Source organism: Cyprinodon variegatus, unplaced genomic scaffold (assembly GCF_000732505.1).
Source record: "Cyprinodon variegatus isolate N-32 unplaced genomic scaffold, C_variegatus-1.0 Scaffold1290, whole genome shotgun sequence".
NCBI lineage: Eukaryota > Metazoa > Chordata > Actinopteri > Cyprinodontiformes > Cyprinodontidae > Cyprinodon > Cyprinodon variegatus.
In genome coordinates this window covers 78,720-102,748 of record NW_015151743.1, presented here as the reverse complement: position 1 = coordinate 102,748, position 24,029 = coordinate 78,720, and the positions used below count along the sequence as shown (strand labels likewise).

At 36.9% G+C, this 24,029-nt stretch overlaps 1 protein-coding gene across 1 annotated transcript in view; it reads right to left on the bottom strand.

Moving 5' to 3' along the window:
* Window positions 1–22,147, bottom strand: part of LOC107102658 (opsin-5-like) — an 86,971-nt gene extending 64,824 nt beyond the window's left edge. The window contains exons 1-2 of the mRNA XM_015402046.1: window positions 21,866–22,147; window positions 974–1,120 (exon numbers count right to left, since the gene is read on the bottom strand). Of these exons, the coding sequence (XP_015257532.1) occupies window positions 974–1,106 (133 nt within the window). The 5' untranslated portion in view covers window positions 1,107–1,120; window positions 21,866–22,147. The remainder of the gene's footprint in view (window positions 1–973; window positions 1,121–21,865) is intronic.
* Window positions 22,148–24,029: the final 1,882 nt, after the last annotated feature.

The following is a 24,029-nucleotide window of genomic DNA, read 5'->3' as shown; positions in this document are numbered from 1 at the left end:
TGTTAGCTGTAGCTGTAACTCACAATTTGGGACAAAAATTGCTTCTTGTTGAAGGTCTGCGCGCCCAGAATGCTTTTTTAGTTTATATTTACAAAAACAATGGAGGTACGATACATGTGTGCGGGGGGAACAAGTAAGCAGCCTACTACAGCTGAGCTAGTTGTTTAGTAGTTACCATCTGGCCTTCTGTTAGTTCTCCGCTACTGGAAGCAGATTGTGACATGTCTGTTTATGTCTGCCCATCATGCCCTTTGCCTCAATTCTATATAAGCTCAAAAAGGACAATTGAAGCACTGTCAGGATTGACACTTGGTGTAAAAGGATAAATTGTTTTTTTTTTTTTTTTTTATATAGGAATATAATGAGACTATTCAGCGTTTTATGTCATATGCGAATGTCAATAGATTTATTTGAAAAACTAATGTAATTAGGTCAGTCAATAATTGTATGACAATAAGGTCACAGGATTTAAGAGAATGCTGGATTGGGGGGCTGTGTAAGTGGATCGGGGAAATGTGGAAATGTTCCTGGACCTTGAGGTCTTTATGGAGAGTTCGGATATAACCATTCAAAATGTGAAAAGAATGAATGCCTCTCAACTCAGGAGCCTTTTTGAACGTTTCAGTAAGTATTCACTAATTATGACAGGTAGAGAACTTGCATTATGTCCGCACATATGTCCTTTAACTACCTTAAAATGCATTTAGAAAATATAAAGGTGAACCTATAAAACTTAAGCTCTCCTCCAAACACTCTGTGAAGCTGTGTTCTTTCATTCATACCAGTTCTCTTATCCTATTGTCTTATCTTGCATACCAATTTCTATTCATCACATACTCTAAAGGTTGTAATAGCCTGACATAGTTATCTGAGGTGACGTGGAAACTCTTTCTTGTATGATAATGGATGTCTCCTCAGGTGAAGGATGAGTTATAAATGCGAGGTATGGATTCCTTACCTATATAAGACTTACCTATAATGCAGATGTAAAATGCTGCTATAATGTCCGCCTCTTTGGATAGCCTCGAAGCAAAAGGGTCACCACGCAGGAGATAATGGGGGACGTATGAGGGGTATGGCCATGTTGTGTTCTCCATCACTGCCATCAGTGGGGAATATCCTGTTAGGTGAAAGGAAGACGGTTGAAACAATGGGACAGCTTCCTCAAATTGAAAACAGCTCATAAAGATACAAGGCAGCAGGTAAGTGTTGCAGAAAAGCAAAACTTCCTTTTCTGGCAAACATAGATTGGGTCATGACTCTCTCTCTCTGTCTCTCTCTCAGAAAACATCCATCATACATGATTTAGAGCCGGCATAAAAAAACAAAAAAACAAACATATGTCAGGACAGTCAATATATAGCAAAACTGAAGAGGTTGACATTTTGCAGACCAACAGCAAATGGTGTATACGACCTTTGTAAGGAGTTCTACACTGACTGTAAGATGTCAAATGGAAGATATGATATATCACTGCAAGTAGGAGTTTTTGATTTTTTTTTTCTTTTATAGAAAATATAAATGTTGCATGCCATAGACACAAGAAAAAATACTATATTTTTTGTCTCTGAGATTAACAGGAACTGTATGTAATTTCATAATGCTGCATGTTTCAGCTCTATTAAGCTTGTTATTTGTTAGTTGTAATTTTTTTTTTACTTGGGCTGGATGAAGATAATCTTGAAAATGTTGAATCTCCAGGCAGTTAAACTCTTCATGCAGCCTTTCATCGCATAAAGGAGCTTGTTCTAACACTGCCTTCCTTACCAGAGACAAATGCACTGGATGCAGTGTATAAATCAGTGTAACTAAAGTTGGTTCTGCTGAAGAACAGAATCCATTAGAGTGCAATACTTCACTTAGCAGAGTTCAAGGCGGGTTAGATTGTTTAGCCTAGGGCAAAAGGTGAAGAGGCCTGTCATGTGGGGGGTGCAGAAATTACAGATGCCAAATGCTGGAAACTATGTGCACATATAAGTGCACACAGATATGCATACTATGTTATCCCACATCTTGTTGTGAGGATTTCTTCCCACACACTGGTCTCCCAGGCTGTTGCATAAGAATTGACCCATACACTCTGTCACCTTCTGGACTTGCCTTCCAATATGTCTTGGCTATTTGTCTCTCTTGGGTTGAACTCATGGGTTAAATGAGGTGACAAATGCTCCGAGTGTCCACATTACTGCTTTTATGATTAAACTTAAGGAGCTATCTCATCCCTGACAGTGTCTTAAATAATAAATTATTTAAAAATCAGTAGGCTGCATGTACTGAATACCAGATAGCTTCTGAAAAGGACCACTATTCACTATTAGTCACAAGCAAGTTTTTTTGTTAAAGAACAACAAAATAAATATGCAGAGCTGCAAAAATTCTGATAAATAAAATTATGTTCCACGTGGAAAGGAGCCAGCTGAGTTGGCTCGGGTATCTGTTCCGGATGCTTCCTGGTCGCTTCCCTTGGCAGGTGTTCCAGGCATGTCCTATTGGGAGGAAGGCCCAGGACACGCTGGAGGGACTATGTCTCTGAGCTGCCCTGGTGTCGCCTCAGGGTCCCCCCAGAGCGGCTGGAGGAAGTGTGTGTGGATCGGGAAATCTGGGAATCCCAGCCCCGGATAAACAGAACAAAATGCATAAATGAATGAAAATTATGTACCAAATATTTCACTGCAGTTAAAGACTAGTATTTCAAATGAAATTTATACCAGTTTCACACATATATAATATTTTTGTTGCCCTATTGTCAATGTAATGTAACTCCAGCTTACTCAGAATGGACAGGGAGAGTCTGTAGATATGAACTAATGTGAGGCCACCTGTCAATTAATCCTGGAGACTTTTCAGCGATTGACCAGCGTTCATGATTTGTACCATGCTGAAATGGCACTCCTCTACAGGAGTGCTTTTGTTTCTTAATCTATCTGACAGTTTTGAATGTTTTGCATTAGGATAGCATAGCAGACATGGCAATTTTGTCAAACCATACATTAAATTACAAGCTAAACGATGTCAGTGGGAAACATGGTTACCTCAAAGTATTTAGGGGCGAATTACGGTTGATTATATTCCCAATATGTACCAAGCCTTCGTGTAGCTGAACACTAAGATTAACACCAATGATCCCAACACTAGTGCAAATTCAGAATAGAAGTGCTTTAAAAGCAACAATGAGTCTTCAAATACAAGAGGGAAAAAAATCCTTCTTAATAATTGTGTTAAACTTTGTTTTAGGCAGTTGATTTGGGACCGATGTCCAGAGCCTTGTAGGTTGATCACAAAGATACTTTAAGCTCAGTAAGATCGTCAGAGTAGGAAGTTGCAAAGTGAACTTTACAAACAGCAATGCTTTAGAATACATTCTAAAGATGGACATGCCTACTGTGATCAGCTGACATTAATCAACTGAAGCAACCAGTTATTCATTTGTACAAAGGTGGCTATTATTACATTTTGTTTTTATCTTACTTACATTCTTCGCTTATGTTTAGTGGGAAATAAGAATGTGCTGCTAAGAAATTATGAAAAAATATTGTTACAATTAGCATCCAAGGCAATGGGAAACAAGTATTTATAGAGAGCCTGATTATTTTGGGATTAAAATCATGCTTTACGTTAAAACTTTTCCTGCACTCGTCAAAAATGTGCATGGAGCAGCTTGCATTTCCACGTAGATGTCATATCAATTCAGTAGTCTTGATGCAAGCTCTATAGTAGAACTATTTATGGACTTTGTTTACCGATAATAGTTCAGGAGGTGAACGGAGGAGCACAGCAGTAGATCCAATAAGAAACAGCAGCAGAGCTAGGAGATGCTATGGCAAGCTGGGTTTAGCTATAGAGGGAAACTGCAGAGGATTGAAGGAGCACAGCGAGAGATCGGATAGGTCTTCACTTCAGATAGCGCTGCTGATGGCGGGGGAAAGGCTGCTGGTGACCAGGGGGAGAATAGCATTACAAAGGAGAAGCCCACTAGGAAAATAAAGCAAGAAGAGGCTACAACTGGCTAAGGCTGTCCTCTAGATCAGGGGTGTTCAACGTTTTCCAGGCAAATGACCCCCAAATTGATAGCGAGATGGAGTGGGGACCCCCTAATTATACATATTGTATGAAATTGTGTTATATCAAACTGGTCCAATAGTCACTCTATTATAGATGGAATATTGTAATGAAAGTAATTTCTCCCTTGGATTATTAAAGTATTTCTGATTCTGATTCCTGGTTGATGGGACAGGTGTTGTGAATGAAACGGTGCCCAGCCTGAAAGAGCTCCAGTGTGTCGCTGAATGTGTGCATTGATGACTGATCTTCTGCCTCCATTTATCTGTGTTGAATTCATGTTAATGTGGATTTAAAGACATTTCAAGTAGTGAAAATAATTGCAGGGAGGAATAAAAAAAAAAAAAAAAAAGTCTTATCAAACCAAAACTTTTGCGACCCCCATGCAGTACCTCTGTGGACCCCCTAGGGGTCACAGACCCTCTGTTGAAGACCTCTGCACTAGAGGTTAACTGCTAGAGATGAAGGAGGACAACGAAGGTCAAACAGAGCTTTGTATATTTCAAATTGTATAGTGTACATTACATTTGTGTAATTTTTGGTTATTCTTTTCCTGAAGGCTGTTGTCCCAATTTGATCAGCATCGTTCATGTGTGTCTTCGTTGCTTAATGAAATGTAAAGATAAAGACAGTCTGGATTTATCAGTCCGGAGCTCCTTTTCTACTTTGGATAGTGCTCTATATTGACCCCATGAAAGGTGAATGAATAGTATTGAGAAAAATGAGCTACAATTTGAGGTGTTTTATGATTATTTAAAAGTAATTAATGCATGAGTTACTTTTAAATAAGTATGACCATTTTTTATGTAATCTTTTTGCTACTGTAAACACCAGAATTTCTCCATTGTGGAACAATAAATGGATTTTCTATTCTATTCTATGTTTACATGTTGGGACTGTGTGAAGACAATGAGGGATCAAATGTGTTCAAACAATTAGGTATAGACAAGTATAGAAATGTAGTCCTCTTCATCTGTCAGTGATTTGGTCTTGCCTATTTTATGAGGTGTACCTGCTGCCCTTTCATTCAAATATTTCCCCAAATTCCTTGGCCTCTGAGTTCATACCTTAATATTTGTCATTCATATGTAAAGGTTCTGCTTTCTTTGTCATAGTCAAGAAAACCAACTATTATATATTGTGTCATTAAATACTTTCTTCCTAACACAAGTATGGAAAAACTTTTCCTTTTGCTGGCTATGTAGGTGTGCAAATCTGTTGAGAAAATCGGAGGATGCATGTGGAATGAGCCTTTCCTTCCTGGTGAAAACACCGGGTTAGATAAGATCGTTTTCAAGATTTGCATCACTTGCTCCATTGGACCTCAACAGTGTAAGATAACTGTTGTTGTGGCTTGGGGTAAACAACATTTTTAGGTCTATTAAATTCAGAAGGAAAGAATATGAATAGTTTCTGGCTGACTCATGAATAAGAACCTATTACTGCAAACTTTCTGACTTTTTGAAAAGCTCTGTCTGAGTAGTGAACAACACCAATTGATTTTAAATGACATTATAAAAAAAACGACTCCTAGAAACTGTTTGAATACTTTACAGATGTGGATAATCCAACCAAAAGTTGCCTTTAAAACAGTATTATTTGTCAAAAAGACATAAAAAGACTTCCAAAATGGAGTGAATTATTCCATTATTGTTGAAAGGAGAGAGCATATTTTGTAAATGAATAAAAAGCACATATTGTAAAATCTAATTCAAAACTTAAACTTTGAAAAATGTTTTAATAGTAACTTCTCTGTTTTCTAAAATGTTACTTAATTTGTTTTCACATAAATTTTAATCATTTAAAAATATTTTCCAAATATCTTTTATGTCATGATCATGGCTCTGAGGGCAGGCCTAATTGCTCATTTCATTCACCTGCCTAGCTCTGGCAAGTTTTCAATTTCCACTCATCTAATCCATTTGCTCCTGCTTCTTTATATACGGCTCTGTCCCAGCCATCGGGGCCAGATTATTGATGCTGATGCTCTATGGTAGTTCATGTTCTTGTTCACCGGGGCCAGTGGAGAGAGGGTTTTTTTGTGATTCGTATTGTTTCTGAGTTCCTGATTCTGATTTGCTTCTAATCCACTGAGCCCGCCCTCTTCTTATCTTGGCTCAAGTGGAGAGAGCATTTTTTTAGCTTTCCGTAGTATTCCTGTTATCCTGACCTGTTCTGCCTCTCTACCACTGAGCTTGCCTGTTCCCATCTGAATGTTTCCGTCTGAACTCTGTAGACTCCTGGAACCAACCTGTTCCTGTTCTCATCGGTATCCCTGACAAGGCTTCGGACTCCTGGAACCCTTAACCAACCTGTTCCTGTTCTCATCGGTATCCCTGACAAGGCCTCGGACTCCTGGAACTTCGAGCCTTCCTGTTCTGATCTTTTCTGCAGTCGATGCTAATCTGCCTGGGATATTATAAATAAATGCTTTGAATTATACAACTGTCTGTCTCGGCTGAATTCTGAGTCCAACATTCTGAGCTTATGAAATTTTATATATTTTTTTTTTCTTTTCACATTTCTTTTCTTTTAGATTGAGTTTGAGTTTTAAGGATCACATTCTACTGATGCGCATATTGACAAATACAATGCTGTGTCTAACGTCTAATCAAACCGATACCAATGCCAAACTAATTCACAGTCACTCCAGCAGAAAGCCCAACCCCAGAAGTTAAGATAATATGATCTTGATTTGAAACAAATACAATTTGTAAAGTTCAATCTCAAAAATAGATTGTCTTCTTTATAATAAAATGTGAAAACGGTAAATCTGAAATACAAATCATGAAAGAAATCAGATAAAATAGCAAAGTTATTTCTTAAACCTTTTTTTTTTTGTTTTTCCTCAAAGTTTCTGTATTTTTAATTAACAAAATGTATTGGGTTTTTCTTATTTCAATTTTAAAGAAATGTTCTTTGCATGCAGAAATTAACTCTAAAAAAGATGACAGTGGGGTTAAAAAAAGGATGGTGCAAAGATCCCTGAAGAAGAGAACATTATACAGTTAAAAGGAGGTTTAGATGATCATGCAATCAGTTTTTAAAAGGGTCTGCCTTTGGGTTTTGGCAGGAATTCAGGCTAAATAAAGTATGATGTTCAATGATTTTACTGTGCTCTTTTAAAACAAGAACAATGCAGTACTAAGAGGAGATCCAGTCGAAGTAATACTCTTATATTCGTCTTTTTGATCTTACAAAAAGCATAACTCATAATCCTTATCTTTATATTTAACACAGCATCAATCAATCATATATTTAATAACATCATTCCCTAATACTTTACAAAAGTTGTGTAAAAAGGATAAAAACCTCTCAGCCAATCAGTGACATGCATAAAAGTCAGTGCCCCCAAAGAACACACACACACATGGACCTCACATGATCCCCTAAGGACTAACAAATGGTTACGGCCACAAAGGAAATGCTATCTAATTGTAGCTGTCTAAAATAATGAAATACTGGAGATATGCAAAAACCACAGAACTTAAGGTTACTAAGGGAGCCAAAATAAAACAATACAACCCAATACATCTGATAAGAATTAAGCAAGCAAGATCAAATTAATAAATTAGAATGAATTTAAACATACAAGTAAATTTAGATAAACAGATAGATAATGAATATTTATTATTTATTAATGAATATTTTGGGGAGTGTTTGCCTAGTGGTTAGAGCAGTGCGCCTGTGTTCTAAAAAGTTTGGAAGTACTCGGTTTGATCCCAACAGCCTGCACTCTGGGCCCCTGAGCAAGACCCTCAACCCCTGAATGCTCCCCAGGCGCCGCACAGTGGCAGCCCACTGCTCCCCAAGCGGATGAGTTAGTATGCAGAAGCGACTTTCTCCATTGTGAGATCAATAAAGTTCAACTATTATTATTAAATTTAAGAATACAATTAAAATAACAGGAATGACAATTTGGTGGCTAAATAAACAATCGTAAGTTTTAACAAATTTAACAAACTAAAATAAAATTAGGATTTGCAACATGTCATAATTTGCTTTCTAGTTTGAAAAATCTCTGTGTCCCTCCGCTAAATAGGAAGGCAGTTACAGCCACGGACCAGAATGACTGAAGGATGCTCTCCACACAGTTTTTGGAGATCAAACAAACTCATATCTGCTGACCTTAGGAGTCTTGAAGTAGAATGGCTGAAAAACACGAAATACAAATACTTTGATCTAAGACAATAAGAACATCTTGAAAATAATCCTGAAAGAAACAGGAAGCCAATCGTCAGACTTTGAGATAAGAGTAATGTGAGCTTTCCATCTGGTCCTCATCAAAAGACAGTCAGCTTATTTTCTATTCATTTATTTTTTTGTGTAACTGTTTATATCTTAGGGCTTATCAAGGTATTAAGGCTCATTTCGGTTAAGTTTTTAATAAACGTTTTGAAAAATCTAACTGTTTGTCTGCCTTGAATACTGGATCCTTCTGTTCTGAGCTTGACACCAATTATTAATCAATGAATCGAAAAAATAATATACAGATTAATAGATTTGCAAAATAATCATTAGTTGCAGCCCTAGAGTCTACTTCTGGATTCAAAACCTAGTTTCCACACGGCAACAGAGCTAACAATGCACCTTCGACAGCCCAATATGAAGATTTTTTTATCGTAAATCAAAAGCTGGTGAAGATTCTCAGTCATCCAGGTCATTCAACAATAAAGAAAATTAAAAACAATCCCTCAGACTTTGTTTCCAAGTTTGAAGACATTTCACTTTCCATCCAGGAAGCTTTTTCAATTAAAAATGTCAGGAATAGTGTTGAGTTCGAGGTTTTAAACAGTTTTATACAGTAGCCATAATGGTGAGAAGTTAAAACGCAAAAGAAAATCGCCATTACATATGTTGCTGGGAGGATTTTCTCCAAACACCAAATCCCAGTATATTTCGAACCTAACAAGACCCTTAGACAGAGCCTAGTGCATCCTAAGGACAAAACCCCCCGACCAAATATGAGAGGTGTGTGCAGTGAGGAACGCTCTGATCTTTATATTGGAGAAACCAAATAACTCACTCCGTAAAACTTTAAAAACAATCCACAGCACTTGGTTTCCAAGGTTTGAAGACGTTTCGCTTCCCCTCCCGAGAAAGCTTCCTGGATGGGAAGCGAAACGTCTTTAAACCTTGGAAACCAAGTCCAGTGGATTGTTTTTAAACTGTTACGGAATGACTATGACCTGGATGACAGAGAATCTTCATTGGCACAAATAACTCACCTTTTGGACAAAGGACATTCTTTTGAGGACCAGAATGTTCACATTTTGGATAAAGATATAGGTGATTTGAGAGGGGGATAAAGGAAGCCATATGTTAAGAAAGAAAAACCAAGATTAAATAGAGTGGGTGGACTCAGGTTCCAGCTTTCAAAAATCTACAATACAGTAATTCAGTTGATCCCTTCCGGCTATCATCTCAGCCCCAGCACCTGTACAGGAGAGTGGAGGACCTTGTCCAGCCAGGCCAACAATCCCATTTAACAACGACCTTTCATACACTTAGATGGGTATGGGGTATTGCAGTCTAACAAAGAAGTCAAATGACAATTCCAAAGGGGTGGACCCCTTCATCTGTTACAATTTGCATGTTTTCAAAACAAAAACAAGGCTTTGTTGGGCTGCTGTATAAAACCTTGAACTCAACGCTATTCCTGACATTTTTAATTGAAAAAGCTTCCTGGATGGGAAGCGAAACGTCTTCAAACTTGGAAACAAAGTCAAGTGGATTGTTTTTAATTTTCTTTTTCTGGAATAAATGGAAAGCCAATAGTTAAAAACTGTACCCACCAGACTGTTTATGTGCAACGCACATCACACAGAAAAAGTTTGTGGAGAGGTGAAGTATTGTGGAAAAACCCAGAGTAAAGATTTATCTGTTCAATAACACCCTGTGGATCCACAAATTAACCGAGAGATCATGAGATGAGATCAATATCCTCCTTTTAGGTCATATATTTCCATGTCTCATATGATCACGCTATAAATGTTAATCAAAATCCAGACTCTTCACTAGTGTCAACTCTTTCAATATATTTAGTTTTTTCAAAAACATTCAATATTTCTTATTTACACATTAATATTGGGGAATAGAGATTACACCCTTTTGGGAATTTTTGTGTTTTAAAAATGATTTACTGTAGAATCTGAAGAGCAAACACAAGTAGAATGTAGAATATTATCAATCAATTACATCAACATTTGAAATATTCAAATGTAATTTAATTATGAAAAATAGAACCTTGGGTGAATAAAAAATTGCTAAATTTATCAAAATTCTATTAAAACAATTGTCACATAAAAAAAATATCTGTACAAAATACTAAAATGGATCCATAACAAAAGAATTTGCATGTTTTAGTCACCAAAGGTGACGCCTCTGAGTATTTGGGACGGTAGAAAGCTTGTTTAGTAGATGTGGTCAGGAGTCTAAATGCTGCATGGCTTGAAGGCAAGATATTGATGATTTGTCCACACTAGTAATTAGGGCGCTACAGTAAATAATAGTGGAGATATACAAACACATGTATAATTGTATGTAGATCTCCAAGGGAATGCCTCTATGGTAGTTTTGAAATCTTAAAAGATAAGCAGGAATGAGTAACAGATTTAAAAGAAGCTTTGCTCATAGTCATTGTGGTATTAAAACTACAATAATGCTGAATGGCCATTACCTAATTAAACAAATTGTTTGTTGAGAACGTTAAACAAACAATGTGTTGGTTGATAACATTAACCAACACATTGTTTGATATCAGACAATGATTTAATAATTCACGTACATAGAGTGATTTTAAAAATAACAACAGACCCACAACTGAACCCTGTGGAATGCCACACAGTGTACAGAGGTGAATTGCTCAATTTTGTCTATCTATACCTAATTACCACTACACACAAAACAACAGTTAAAGAAAAATATAACAGCTGACGAAAAAAGGCAAAAATTGTCATATTCTTGCCTGTCAGCAAACCAACTTTACAACAGAACTCAACTTCGAAGTGTTTCTCATAGCAACAGCACACAACACAGAATCTCTGTTTAGAAGGTAAATGAGGGTAAATTTCATAATGTGTCACTGAAGCTTATGCCAGCATGTCAGTTTCATCAAGTCAATTAAAGCCCAAGCCCTCTGGGTGTATGATTCATACAGTTAAGTCTGAAGTGTCAAAGTGGCATCAGTAAAAACACCTTGCAGTTTGTCACTTTTTAAATATATCTAAAAATTTACCTTGGCTCAGAGGTTTCCTTTTTCTTTGTCATACTAATTAAAGTGAGCAGCACTCAGCAAACACCTTCTCTGACTCTTGTGCAACTGTTGGAGAGGGCAATTAAAGTTTGGGGTGAGAATGACTAAAATACAGACGCCTCTGGTAGGTAGATAATCAAGCTTCTACCAAACCAAAGGGAAAAAAAACCTGAAAGGTCATCACACAGTAATTAGGGGCATGTCTATTTTCTTATTCTAACACCCCTAAATTTACCTAGCACCTGATCTGACATAAGTGCCTCACATGATGACATACAAATGACTTGTTTAGATTAGCACCGACAGCATACGTCAATCAAGTAATCAATGTCCTCTCAAAATTACTGTAGGAAGGAGGGAGTGGGAAATAAAATTATTCCTCTAAAAAAAAAGCATTAAATATAAAAGCACATCTAAAGATTAACTTTCTAATTGTAACACTTCAGGCTTTATTACTTGCAGTGGCCACACACACACACACAGGTCACCTAATCAGGTAAATGTCCAAGTGGTCGTAAAGGGTACAAAGCCAAGTTATTCAACATTCTTTAAATCTATATGCTAATAACTGATCTGATTGAGTTGTCTCTGTTAAGTGCCTCTAGATAACGTGATGTGAATTGGTACTATAAAAATATACTGAACTTGAATCAAACTGGACAGAATTATCTCACTGATTATATACAGTTTTTTTTTACCCTGCTGAGCCAATTTATGTTCATTTAGTTTTTTTTCGCTTTGATTTTGCTAATTTTTTTTAAATAAATAAAGCCCTTTCTATACATTTAACTAACTGAGGTACGACAATGGCCATGTTAGATACTGGGGTAAACAAGGAGGTACTGTAGCCCACTAAAGCCGGGCATACACTGTGCGATATTTTCAATCGTTACACGCAACTACAGCTCAAACTGTACCACAGGGTTTAAAAGTTCACAGCTTACGATGTATGTTCTCTCACTGTGCGGCCCGACGCTCTGATGCGATCTACCTGCTCACACGGTAAGTCTAAAAACCACATCGGACTCAGGTCCGCAGTGAGATGGCGCGACTCGGTAGCCTCAAGAGACCATCCTGATCTCGCAAGCTTTCAAGATTTCACTCGCTAATCAGTCTGGAGACTCTCCTTTGAAGAAAATTGGGAGCCCTTCACCAAATAAACGTCCAATCAGCGTTGGCTTTGAGGCGGGTTGAGGTGTGACGCAACGAGACAGTCTAAAGAACATGGTGTTAGTGTGGCTATCGAGCAAGTTTTATCGGAATTACAGAGTATTTCTTCACTGAAAGAAGAGCAAAACACTGCTCTAGAGGCTTTTCTCAGAGGAAAAGATGTTGTTGCTCCCCCTCTCCTGACTGGTTTCGGCAAGAGTAGCCTGGCTGTTAGTACGTCATATGCTTCGTTGATCTGATTGGTTTATTTGGCCCGTCTATCACCAACATAGGCCAATCAGCTAACCAGTATTTTCGCTCCTTCCCAAAATTACTTCAACCGAAGGTTTCCAGATGGATATGTGGAGCAAATCCATCTGGTGGAGTCAGATTAGCGACTCAGACTCGTCTATCCGAAAGCCAAATGAGTAAAAGGAATATGAAGCTCACTAGAGTGAAATGTACTGCCTTGGCTATTTGTGCAATTTTATGCTCTAAAGCCCTAAAAAGAAGAAAAGGCGATGACGTATTTGGACGAAGAAATAGCTGAGCAAACGTGGCTACTACGGTCTGTCAATTTTACAGAAATAACTCAATTTCACTCGCACTCCCGTCATGCTTCTGTGTTTTCATCTGAGATGAAGAAGAAGAATCCTTGTTTGCCTACTGAGTGATTTGCCCATAATGGCCGACTGAATTTCAAACATGTTTGATTTTCTCCGGACCTCACAATTCCTGATGGGGAGGTGGTCATGCGAGGCTGATCGCCCCTCGTTTCCCCCTGTGCACTACATGACGCACGATCTGGCTGAAAGTCTGACCGATCAAAAAATGATCGTACGACTGGAAAATCGTCCCGAAAAGGGCAACAAATAAGCTCAGCTTAAGCCAGTTAGCACCTCAACCGCAAGTGTAACAAATAATGAAGAAAAGTTCAAGATCCATTATAAAAAAAAAATTAAAAAAAATGTTGTTTACAAGCAGGATTAGACTGGTACAGCTTTATGGAATATATAGTATGAGCGAATGTGTTTCCTGAAACTACTAAAGCTACCGAAGCCTTTAAATATGGATGCTACGTTGATAGATACAGTAACGCCTTTGCTAATATTGATACTATCGATAAAAATCCCACTCTTAGTCTCTATGGTGTAAACAGTAGACTGATGAATTTATTTGATCTTACTTCCATGCTTTCTCTCTGTTTGAATTTGGTAGGATGCTAAATTTTTGTTTTTCTTGACGTTTTGATAGGGGGCTACAGGGAGGATTCTCTAGAACTTTGTTAATATAGGTCAGTTCATCTAATCTTTGCTTAAATAATATAAAAAAGCGAGAGCTTACTGTGGTCTTTGACTCGCTTTACCATGACACATTGCAGGATGGATACTTGATGTATATAACCTTATTTTATCACAATCAAACGGTTTTCTGTCTTTTTCTGTATAGACATATTTATGCACCTTTAAACCAATCATATAGCAGCAATTTAACATTTTTAGCTATATGAAAGGGATGAAGATGACTTCCTAAAATTTGAAGGCATCAGAAAAGGGAACAAAGCAAATCATGCACTAACACCTCTGGGATTAACAGAGAATATTTCTATAACCGAGAGAAAAAATCTAGTGATCAAATGTTGTGGGAAGGAAAATGAGTTCAAGGACAATGGAGAACAGAAGGACAGGTTGCAGACAATGTCTCGAATAATCTTTATCTGCTAAACATAAAGCTTCAATGAGCTGCCAATTGATGGCTGTCTAGTAAATATAAAAGCACAAAGAGCACAGAATTTCCTTCAGTTCAGTAAGGACAAGGCTAAAGGCTAAATTGGCATTAATCATCACACCAAACGCAGACATCACCGCTGCAGAGGACTGACAGAAAAATCCTCAGCAGGGTTCTTATTATATATCATATTTCTTCCTCAGATAGCAGACAGCTATTTTGCCCAAAAAAAAATCGTTATTCTTTTGTTGAGGTAAACACAGCTAAGATTAGCTATATAAATCTGAACATTTCTTTTTGAAAAAACAAATATTTCTTTTTTATATAACTGTATAATTTAAACACACAAGCTCTCTCTGTTTTGTGTACTAGCAACTAGGTAGTGCTACAAAGAACACATCTTTGTTTATCCAATTAGCTCACCAAATTATCTGCATGTGGAAGCTGACCTTTTTCTTGTAATTGTTTTTTTATGAATGTGCAATAAAAAAAAAGCAAAACTTGACCACTGCAATGATTACCTGCATCCCCATAAAGAAAAGGCCTAGATTAATTATCCATCTCTGTCCTAACTATTAAACCATTAATATAAAACTCCCTTTAAGTTTTAAAGGTGATGTTCAATTAAGGACATTCATTTAAACTCATGGAAAGGTGACAACAGTTGTCAACATAGAGCGCCTTTCCTCAGTGGAATCAATTAGGCTGCTCTGGAGGTGATGTCTCCGTCAGTATGATTTAATGCCAGTCGACACACGTGGGCTTGAAACGAGGGCTCTTAAGCGTCTTCTCTGATGCTTAACAGCTCGCGGCAGCACGCGGCACTGCTCACAGCCCCCAATCAAACATCTAAAAGACCAATTCCTGTTTTCAAATTGATATGACGTTAAAATTGTAACCCCAGTCACTTTGAGATAAATATTTAATGCAAAATAAACCCGAAGGGGATCCCAGACTCCGTCTTTATTGGTTTGATAATTGAGACTTACAGAGGCAAAGACAGAGAGGTCGTTACGCCACAGCTGGAAACCCTTACACAACTCAAAGAGCTGAGATAACAGAGGAGGAGATCCCGGCAGGCTGCAGTGGAAGGGAGTTATCAAATAAATCATTTTTATCTGCAGGTTTTTATCAAAACTGTCGCTCTCTTTCAGCATCATCTGACAATAAATTTAAGCCTAAACTATTTTTTTCCATGGGATATTTTCTTCCTCCAAAACAAGACTCACATAACCTAAATGAAATGGACTCTGCTGAAAAAAAATAAATAAATAAATGTAATTCAGTAAATACAAAACCATTATATTCAAAGCACAGATAGAAAAACCACAGTCTGTCGGGAAATTCTCACTGCTGTTCATAGTGGCTGAAAGGGAATATAAAACTTTTTTTTAATACAAACCTTTTTTCAAAGGTTTGTGAGTAAAAAAAACTGAGAGTACCAGAATATAAAATTGAATATTTTAAATTATATATATTTTATATATATTTTCCCAAGCAGGTTTCTGACATTTCTAGTCAATGTAGGAATTCTAAAGTGTTTTGCCAAAGTTCATTAAGAGAATATTTGAGTGTACTTTAAATGATCGCAGCTGTCACTTTTCTTTGTACATAAAAGCATCAATCCTGCTGTTTTTAGGCCATTAATATAGGATACATTTTTTTGAGGTTTTTACGGCTCTAATGGCAATTTTTTTGGACAGTAGGCTGACAGTAAAGGGGTATGAGAGAGGGGGAGAGACATGTTGCAAAAGACCACAGGTCAGATTCGAACACGGGTCGGTTGAGGATTTCTCCTGATGCTGGAAACGCTGCAGGACTCGATAATTGCACAGTTCAAATCATTCCTCTCGACGATCCACTATCCCGTCTCCCATAGACTTTCCAAGTTTTGTGTGAACTCAACAAAACTCTGCCTTAATTGACTAATAACTAAAATAAATGGCATGGATAACATCCATTCCATCCATTTTCTGTCACGCTTTATCCCAGCTGTGGTCAGGAAGGGTGCTGGTACCTACCTCCAGCTGTCTACGGGTGAGAGGTGGGGTACACCCTGGACAGGCCGCCAGTCCATCGCAGGCATGGATAACATACTAAGACTAATAATTGGCATTTTATATTATTTAAGCAAGTCTGTATAATAAATAATTTGGGTTTACTCTATCTTTTTTTCATGTCAAAATGTTGTTTGAGGCAATTGGAAACAGTTAAGTCTTCGAATGAACCCCTTTGGAATTTATATATGAAAATATGTTGACATATTCAGCCTCTCTGAAGGCCTTTAATGCATACTGTATGAAGAGCTTAGACTTTCAACATTCATATTGCACACAGGAAATCCTTCTCAGCAGGGAAGGGACAGGATTGGGTTAGACCCATGTCTTGGTTCACACCACAGGTGGTGGCTACATGTATCCAACAGGAATATCTTTCTATTTCTAATTCTAACACAATATACTCCTGTACATCCAGCTTCAAAAAACACTACTAAACCCCACCACCACCACCAACCCCTTACACAAAAGGAAAATAATCAATTTCCATTCATATTGTATCATAGCTTTTATTCCAGATACACTGGTTGTTGTATCATTCCGATAAAATAAACAATATAAAACGTCCAATCAGATGTTGATTTTTTCAGAAAAGGCAACTATTTTTAAACCAGTCAAAGCCCTAAGAACATTTCTTAATAACCGCTACAATACAATAACTGTCAATACACTGACTGTTTAAAAATGAAAGCTGTGTTTATCCTTGCATCCTCCAAAAATATAAGAATGTTCCTTGCACAGGTTAAGGCTTAGAGAGGAAGCTCACTACCTTAGTATGCATAAGGGCTAAACACCTTGTTGACAGCTGGCATTTATGAAATCACTGCAGTACATTTCCATTGGGACACTCTTACCTATCTGCTTACCTAATCCCAGTTGATGATTATTTTGGCCATGCAGTCTTGCTCCCGATTACAAAGAAGCACATACTGCAGGTTGTGTTTATTAGATGGACTAAACATCTGATCTGCATATACAATCAAATGTATTGTTCAGTGCTTACATAGACTTCTAAAGCACATAATCATAAAAAAATGCCATATAAAAACAAAATACTTCAACTTCAAGTGTTTTTAAAAGCTTAATTACTTTTGATTCCAGCTGAAGAACTAAGCCTCAATCAGGAACACCTCTCAGGTTAACACATAGCTGTCACAGGATGGATCACTACATCTAGGAAGGTTCACTTTGTTCTGTATTACCTCCATTTTTGCTACCACTATCAGTAAAACTCTATGGAGTGAAATTTTATTGCATTATTGTTGCAAGCATCTTATGATGGAGTATTAGGGCCAGATAAGAGATTATTATTATTTTTAAATAAAGTCGTAACATTAAAAGAATAAAGTTTTTATATTACGAGAATAAATTTATGAAAATTAAGTCTTCATACAACAACCTGTGCCAGAAAGAAAGCTTTGAGCTCCGACCAACAGATGACGGCCGACCAGCTCCACCAAACAGCAACCTGAGTCCACTTTGACATCCTTTCCCCAATTTGATGCTGGTGTGCTTAAAGATTTCATTATTTATGAAACCAGAGGCAAAGTATAACTTTACATGATGCTCAACATTCCTCATTTTAGGAAAGACAGTGCTTCTTGTAAGAGTTGTCATAATATACAACTTGTTTCTCGCAATTTTAGGACTTAATTTCCCGTAAATCACGACTTTATTCTCGTAATTTTTTTTATTATATATATATATATTTTTATCTTTACACAGATTTTACATTTTTCATTAATTTACTTTTTTCAAATTGCTTTTACAGATCACATTCTCTTCACTTCAAGCCCCATACAATCATGTGCTCTCTGGACGCGCCCACTGAACAATGAAAATGGTGCTGTCGTTCTTGCAGACCAATAGGAATGGAACTCATCACTCCAGATGAAAGCCAGCCCCAGGGGAGAGAATGTGATCTGTAGTACCCATTTTGAAAATAATGCAATTTTTAAAGCACAATTTGAAAACAGAAATATGAAAAATGGAAACTATGAAATATGTAAAAAGAGCAATTGAAAATATAAAATTTGGAAAAAATGCAATTTGTAGAACTAAAATTGAAATTGGAAAAACAGAATCTGAAAAAAACTGCAAAGCTCTCTCAAAATCTTTTTAATTAAAACCTTTTTCGAGGTTTCATTTCTGTATTCCACAATTTCCATTTGAAAATATTTTCTTTCCTTGAAATGAAATAATGAAATGGAATTCACTCCCTAAATCTCCATAGCACCGTACGGAGAAACAACTTAAAAACATGGTGCTTCAACTGAAGGTATCACCTATCAGCCTCACCCTAAATCATTCCGGTGGATTCAAACACTTCAATGTGATCAGTAATATCTAGAAGTTTTAAAGGGTTATCTCATCATATGGATCTCATGTGAAAGGTTTAGGCAACAGACTCCATTCTTCTAAATACTCTTTTTTTGAAAGGAGCCTCTGTTAGCTCTTAGAGCCCCTTTACAGCGTTGATAATGCATTTTCTGCTCTTCTCAAAGGTTCTCTGTTACAGGACCTTTGTGGAGTTCTGTAACGCTCCTGCTTATAAAAAACATCTGATATGTACAAGCTGACCCTAAACATTTATTTTCACCTACTATCACCTGCTGATGGCAGTATTAACCTATATCTGGAGTGTTATTAGTTGGGCTTCCAGCTCGGGTTGGTTTTCTGCAGTCCTGATACACTGATCAGATTTCAACATCTGCATATGTCCGGATATTGGAGAAAATTCCAGAATGATATCGGGCAAACTGGCAAAAACTTTCCTGTTTGATAAAGCTTATAGTTAGAGTGGCTCAGGTTATCCTGAGCTATCTCTATACTTATACTGCTATAGGCTTAGTCTGCTGGAGGACATAGGGACCCCTATTTCATCATTCTGTTTCATTCTATCTTTATTCTCCCACTCTGCAGAATCTATTAGTTCAATCTCTAACGTTCTGCTCTCTCTGCTTTTTCTCATAGTAGCTTCATCTGGTCTGTTCCTGTTTGGCTTTGACTCCATCCTGGAGAGAAATATCAGCTGTTCTGCTGCCATCAACACCTTTGTTTATAGATGTTGGAGATCGGCCTGTTTTTCAGTGTAGTCCTGTTTCTCTGACTGTGACTGTTCTCTCTTCATCCTCTGACATGAGAGCTCATCTGCCTGGCTGTGTGTTTCCTGGATGGGAGTTTTTCCTCTCCACTGTTGCTACAAGCATCGCTTAGTGTGAGGGATTGCTGAAGAGTCAATGAGTCGATGCAATCAACTGGTTTTCCTTAGATAGAAAACTTTGAAACAATTTCACTGTATGATCTGGTGAACTGTAAACTGCCTTAAGATGACGTGTGTTGTGAATTTGCGCTATAGAAATAAACTGAATTGAATTGGCATAATAAATAATGAATTCAAGTTAGGTTAAAAGTTTTGTGAACAGGAAAGATTTTCCCTTTATGACATCTTTGACTTTTAAAATCCAGTCAGTTTAATGCAGTTAATATTTGCTTTCAGGATGGAATTTGTCTGATTAAAACTATTTACTGTTTTTCTGAATTTCTTTTCTGACTTTATACTAATCTCTAGTTTCTTTTTGTAATATAGCTAGAAATGTACATTCCTAAAACCTGTTTGGATGATTGGGTATGTATTGGATTAATCATGACTAATCAATCATTGAAATAATTGTCAACTAATTTAGGAATCGATTAATCGTTAACTGGAGTATAGAAACTCTAAAACATGCCTTTAGCTTAGACCCACTTAGAATAGTAATTATATCAAAATTGTAAATAAAATATAATTTTGCATTTAAGATTAAAAAAAAAACAAAATGTTTTCCTCTATCAATATGCTCTATCCAAAACTCCTCATGTGCAAAAGTTTTAGTTTCACCTGGTTTATTTAAATTTTCTTTAAGGAACCTCTGGCTATCTGATTATTAATTGATTAATCGAAAAAATAATCGACAGATTAATCTATTTGCAAAACAATTGTTAGTTCCCTAGTATCAATTAAAATGTCAAACATCAATTAGAATCCCATCCCAATGATTCAGAATCAATGTTTTTCGAACCGAGGTCGATCGAGCCTCATTCGGTTCGTTCTCAAATTTGGATTGCTGATATTAAAAAAACATTTATTTAGTTATTCACCGAATTACATGACTGTGTGGTTATGCAACCCGCTGTAATAGTGATTGTATAATATCGACATTCAACAAAAAAAAATCAATAAAGTTCTGGAAGTTAACGGCTGTTGTAAAGACAGTTAAAATTCAATTAAATTCAAAAATATTTTATTAATCCCAAAGGGGAATTTATTGCTGCAGTAATTCTCTTTTCAGAGAGTTTTTACAGTTGTTGATAGCTGTATGCAGGAAGGATCTTCTGTATCGGTCTGTCTTTCACTGCATCCGGAGAAGCATCTTACTGGAGACACCTTCTTGTTGTTTAAAAAATCTTCTGAAGAGGACGCTCACTGTTGTCCATAATATTCTTCATTTTAAGAAGAAATCTTCTTTGTGAAATAATCTCCAGAGGTTGCAAAAGAAAAACAAGTCCATCAGATGTGTCACTTGTAACTGGTCGACTTTAGCTTTATATCTTACAGTAAGCTATTACAGTTTTATTTTAAGTAGCCTAGTTTTTTCCTGCCAGGCAGATGCAAATTAAGTAGTGCACACGACTGACATGCATTAAAGCATTCATCACGCAAATTAGCTAAATTAGGACATAACTCCCACATGCCTGTAATATGACCTTTTTCATGAGTGGAATAAGGATTTGGCATTATGATGAATTGAGACAGGAGACAGTTTAAGTTAAATACACAACAACCCACCATCTGCCATCTTTACTTTAATGTATTTATATTTCCAAACAACTAAATCTTTCAAACATGAATCCAAAACATGCAGATCCCTTCTTTCAGCCATCTGACCAGCAGTGCATAATGACAGGGTGTGTGAACAGGAACACTGCTTGACTTTATCCTCTGGTGCACCATAGCCGTCACACAGCTGGAGGAAATTCCCCTGAGTCTGGCACTTTTTCCGTAAGAATCATTAGCGATGGAAAATAGAAGCATTTTTGAAGCCAAATATTATTAAATGTTTAATAAACCTTAAAAACAGCAACCAAACTGACAAACTGTGACTAATCATCTTTTAAGGTATTACAGCCAGCTGCGCAGCAAAACATTAAACATGGAGACAGATGGCATAAAGCCAACCTGTTAGTAAATATTCTGTTGATACAGAGTATTTCCATATGAAGAAAAAAAGGTATAGCACTTTTTGTCCTTTACAGCTGCATTACAAAATGTATTTCTTCTCAGTCTTTACAAATAACAAAAAATATATAATAATTAATCAGCTTAAAGTACAGAGACTCTTAACCTTATTTAATCGTTGAGAGTTTCTATTTAAAAATAAAACAACTACATGTTTGGTCTATTATGTGATCTGATGTTTCTGTTTTATACAGTACAAACTATCTGCCAAAACAAATACAATATATTCTTTATCTTTTCTCTCAATTAGTAAAAAAAACATAAACTGAATAAAAGAAAGCATGATTTAAAGCAAAGAGTAAAACTGTCCAAAAGTAAAGGTTTGGCTTTATAACTTACCCTCTGTTCATCGCTCAGCTGTCATTCCGCGGTAACTTTAGAGTCCTCCCTTTGGCTGCCTGTTTTCTCTGTTGAACTGAAATGAAAAGTGCGTGGATGACGTGATAAGATCTCCGTGGAACTCTTCTTGAGCACAAAACGCGCCGTGGCAGTTCACCGATGAGCGGCAGCGGACCGTGAGCTTTGCGCGCCGCGCCAGGCGGTTTTATCCCCGGCAGGGTTTGATTCCCCTCTGCGTCGGGAGCGCGCACTGGGCAGGACGAGCGGATCTCTTTGAGTGCGCCTCAAATCCAAACAACTAGACGATAAAGTAGTAATCTTCTTTCCTTTTGACAAAAGGGGAAAGATCATCATTGCTGCTACTTCGTCACGTAGGAGGGTTAAAACAGAAAATTACATTTATAGCTCTCACGTGGTAACGCGCGCGTGATTATCTAACCAAACAGAGCAGGTTTGCCTATAAGAGAATAACCACGTCTGTTTAAACGCCAATTATATAAATAATAACGCCTTTTGAAGAAATACATGATCTGCTTTCCATTTCCAGATGTTTTGCAGAAATATTTGTTTAAAACAAAAATGGAACACTGTTTACTTTAGGCTAGATAACCCACTTAAATGGATTACATGAGACAGATCCCAAAATGCAATAAGATAAACACTAAGTAACACATGATTATTCTTCAGATATGTTATTTATTTACAATCATTGAATCAAGAAGCAAGAAAAGAGTCAGGAATCTATCAAAATATTAATAATAATCAAAGTTTTTATTGATTTTTCATATTCAAACAACAGACATCCCATCCAAAACATACAGAACAAAATAGTAGGTTCAAAATTTGCATCACAAAAACAAGTCAAAAACAGACAAACTAGCAACAAAACAGATTCTACCACTGTTCCAGACTCTCTTAGGTTGAAACCAAATACATATATTTCAATGACAATAATGAACACCCTGATAATAATTATGGAAAAGAGAAAATGGAAATTCAGATTCAAAATAGGAAAGAAAACACTGACTGACCTTGAAATATCTCTTAGTATTGCCCTGTAAAGTAAATCTAAGATGTTCCAATTTAAGATGTGCCATCACCTCCTCTAGCTATCGTTTGTGAGTTGACGGTGCTGCCTTTATCCAATTAAATAAGATCAGTCTCCTGGCCAACAATGAAGAAAATACCATTGCTTTCCTTTGAGCAGTCGTTAATTGTGTTTCTTCTGGTGTCACACAAAAAATGGCTATCAGAGGGACAGATTCAATGTTTTTCTTATAAGGTTTTAAGACTTTGACACAATTGCTTGAGTCTGGGGCAAGACTGGAATATATGAGATGTGTTAGCTGGCACTTGTTTACATCTAGGGCAATTCTGTTCATCTCCCTGATAGATTTTTGCCATTTTGTACCTTGTAAAATGGAATCTGTCTATTAGAATTGTAATGGTTTTAGTAAGCTGTCTGATCCACATGCATGAACATCTAACAGGAGACTCAGAAAGGGTTTAAGAATTTTATTACAATTGTGAAAAGATGATTTTGGGATCTGCTACAAAATGGTTCAGAAACTTGATAATCACAAGAGCTCTAAAATAATAAGGGGTTAGTATGCAGTTGGGGGGTAGGTTACTGGAATAATGCTTCCAGATAGGCTGAACCTGGAATAAAATCCAAGAGCTCATCTGTTTCCTTGGGAGCAAAGCACACAGATGAGTTCCTTCACAGAGAGAAGTATAAGAAGCAGGTCCAAACTTGGACGGCTTTTTTTTTAAAGGAAAAGTCCGGTCATCAAGGAATAACCAATGGCTCATGATCCATTTCTAAAACTTCTACTTCGTAGTGATTTAATAAATTTAGTGTAAATCATTGAAAAAAATAAAAACAATAATTTTCATCACAAGCACTGAGTCCGGGCATTTTTGACAATCAACAACAATTATTGAAGATTCCCAGAGAACTTCACCATTGAAATTCACCAGAGCTATAGTTAAACAATTGACACTGCCCACGTGCATGGCAGCTGGATGCTGGAATACATCGGGTAAAATTTAAAAAAATGAGTTATTTCACCTTTCTGATTCCTGATCCTCCGCGGATGGGTTGGTCGTTGGATTGCCAACTTGAAGAGGGAGGATTTGCCATCGAACTTCTGGCCAGAGAAAA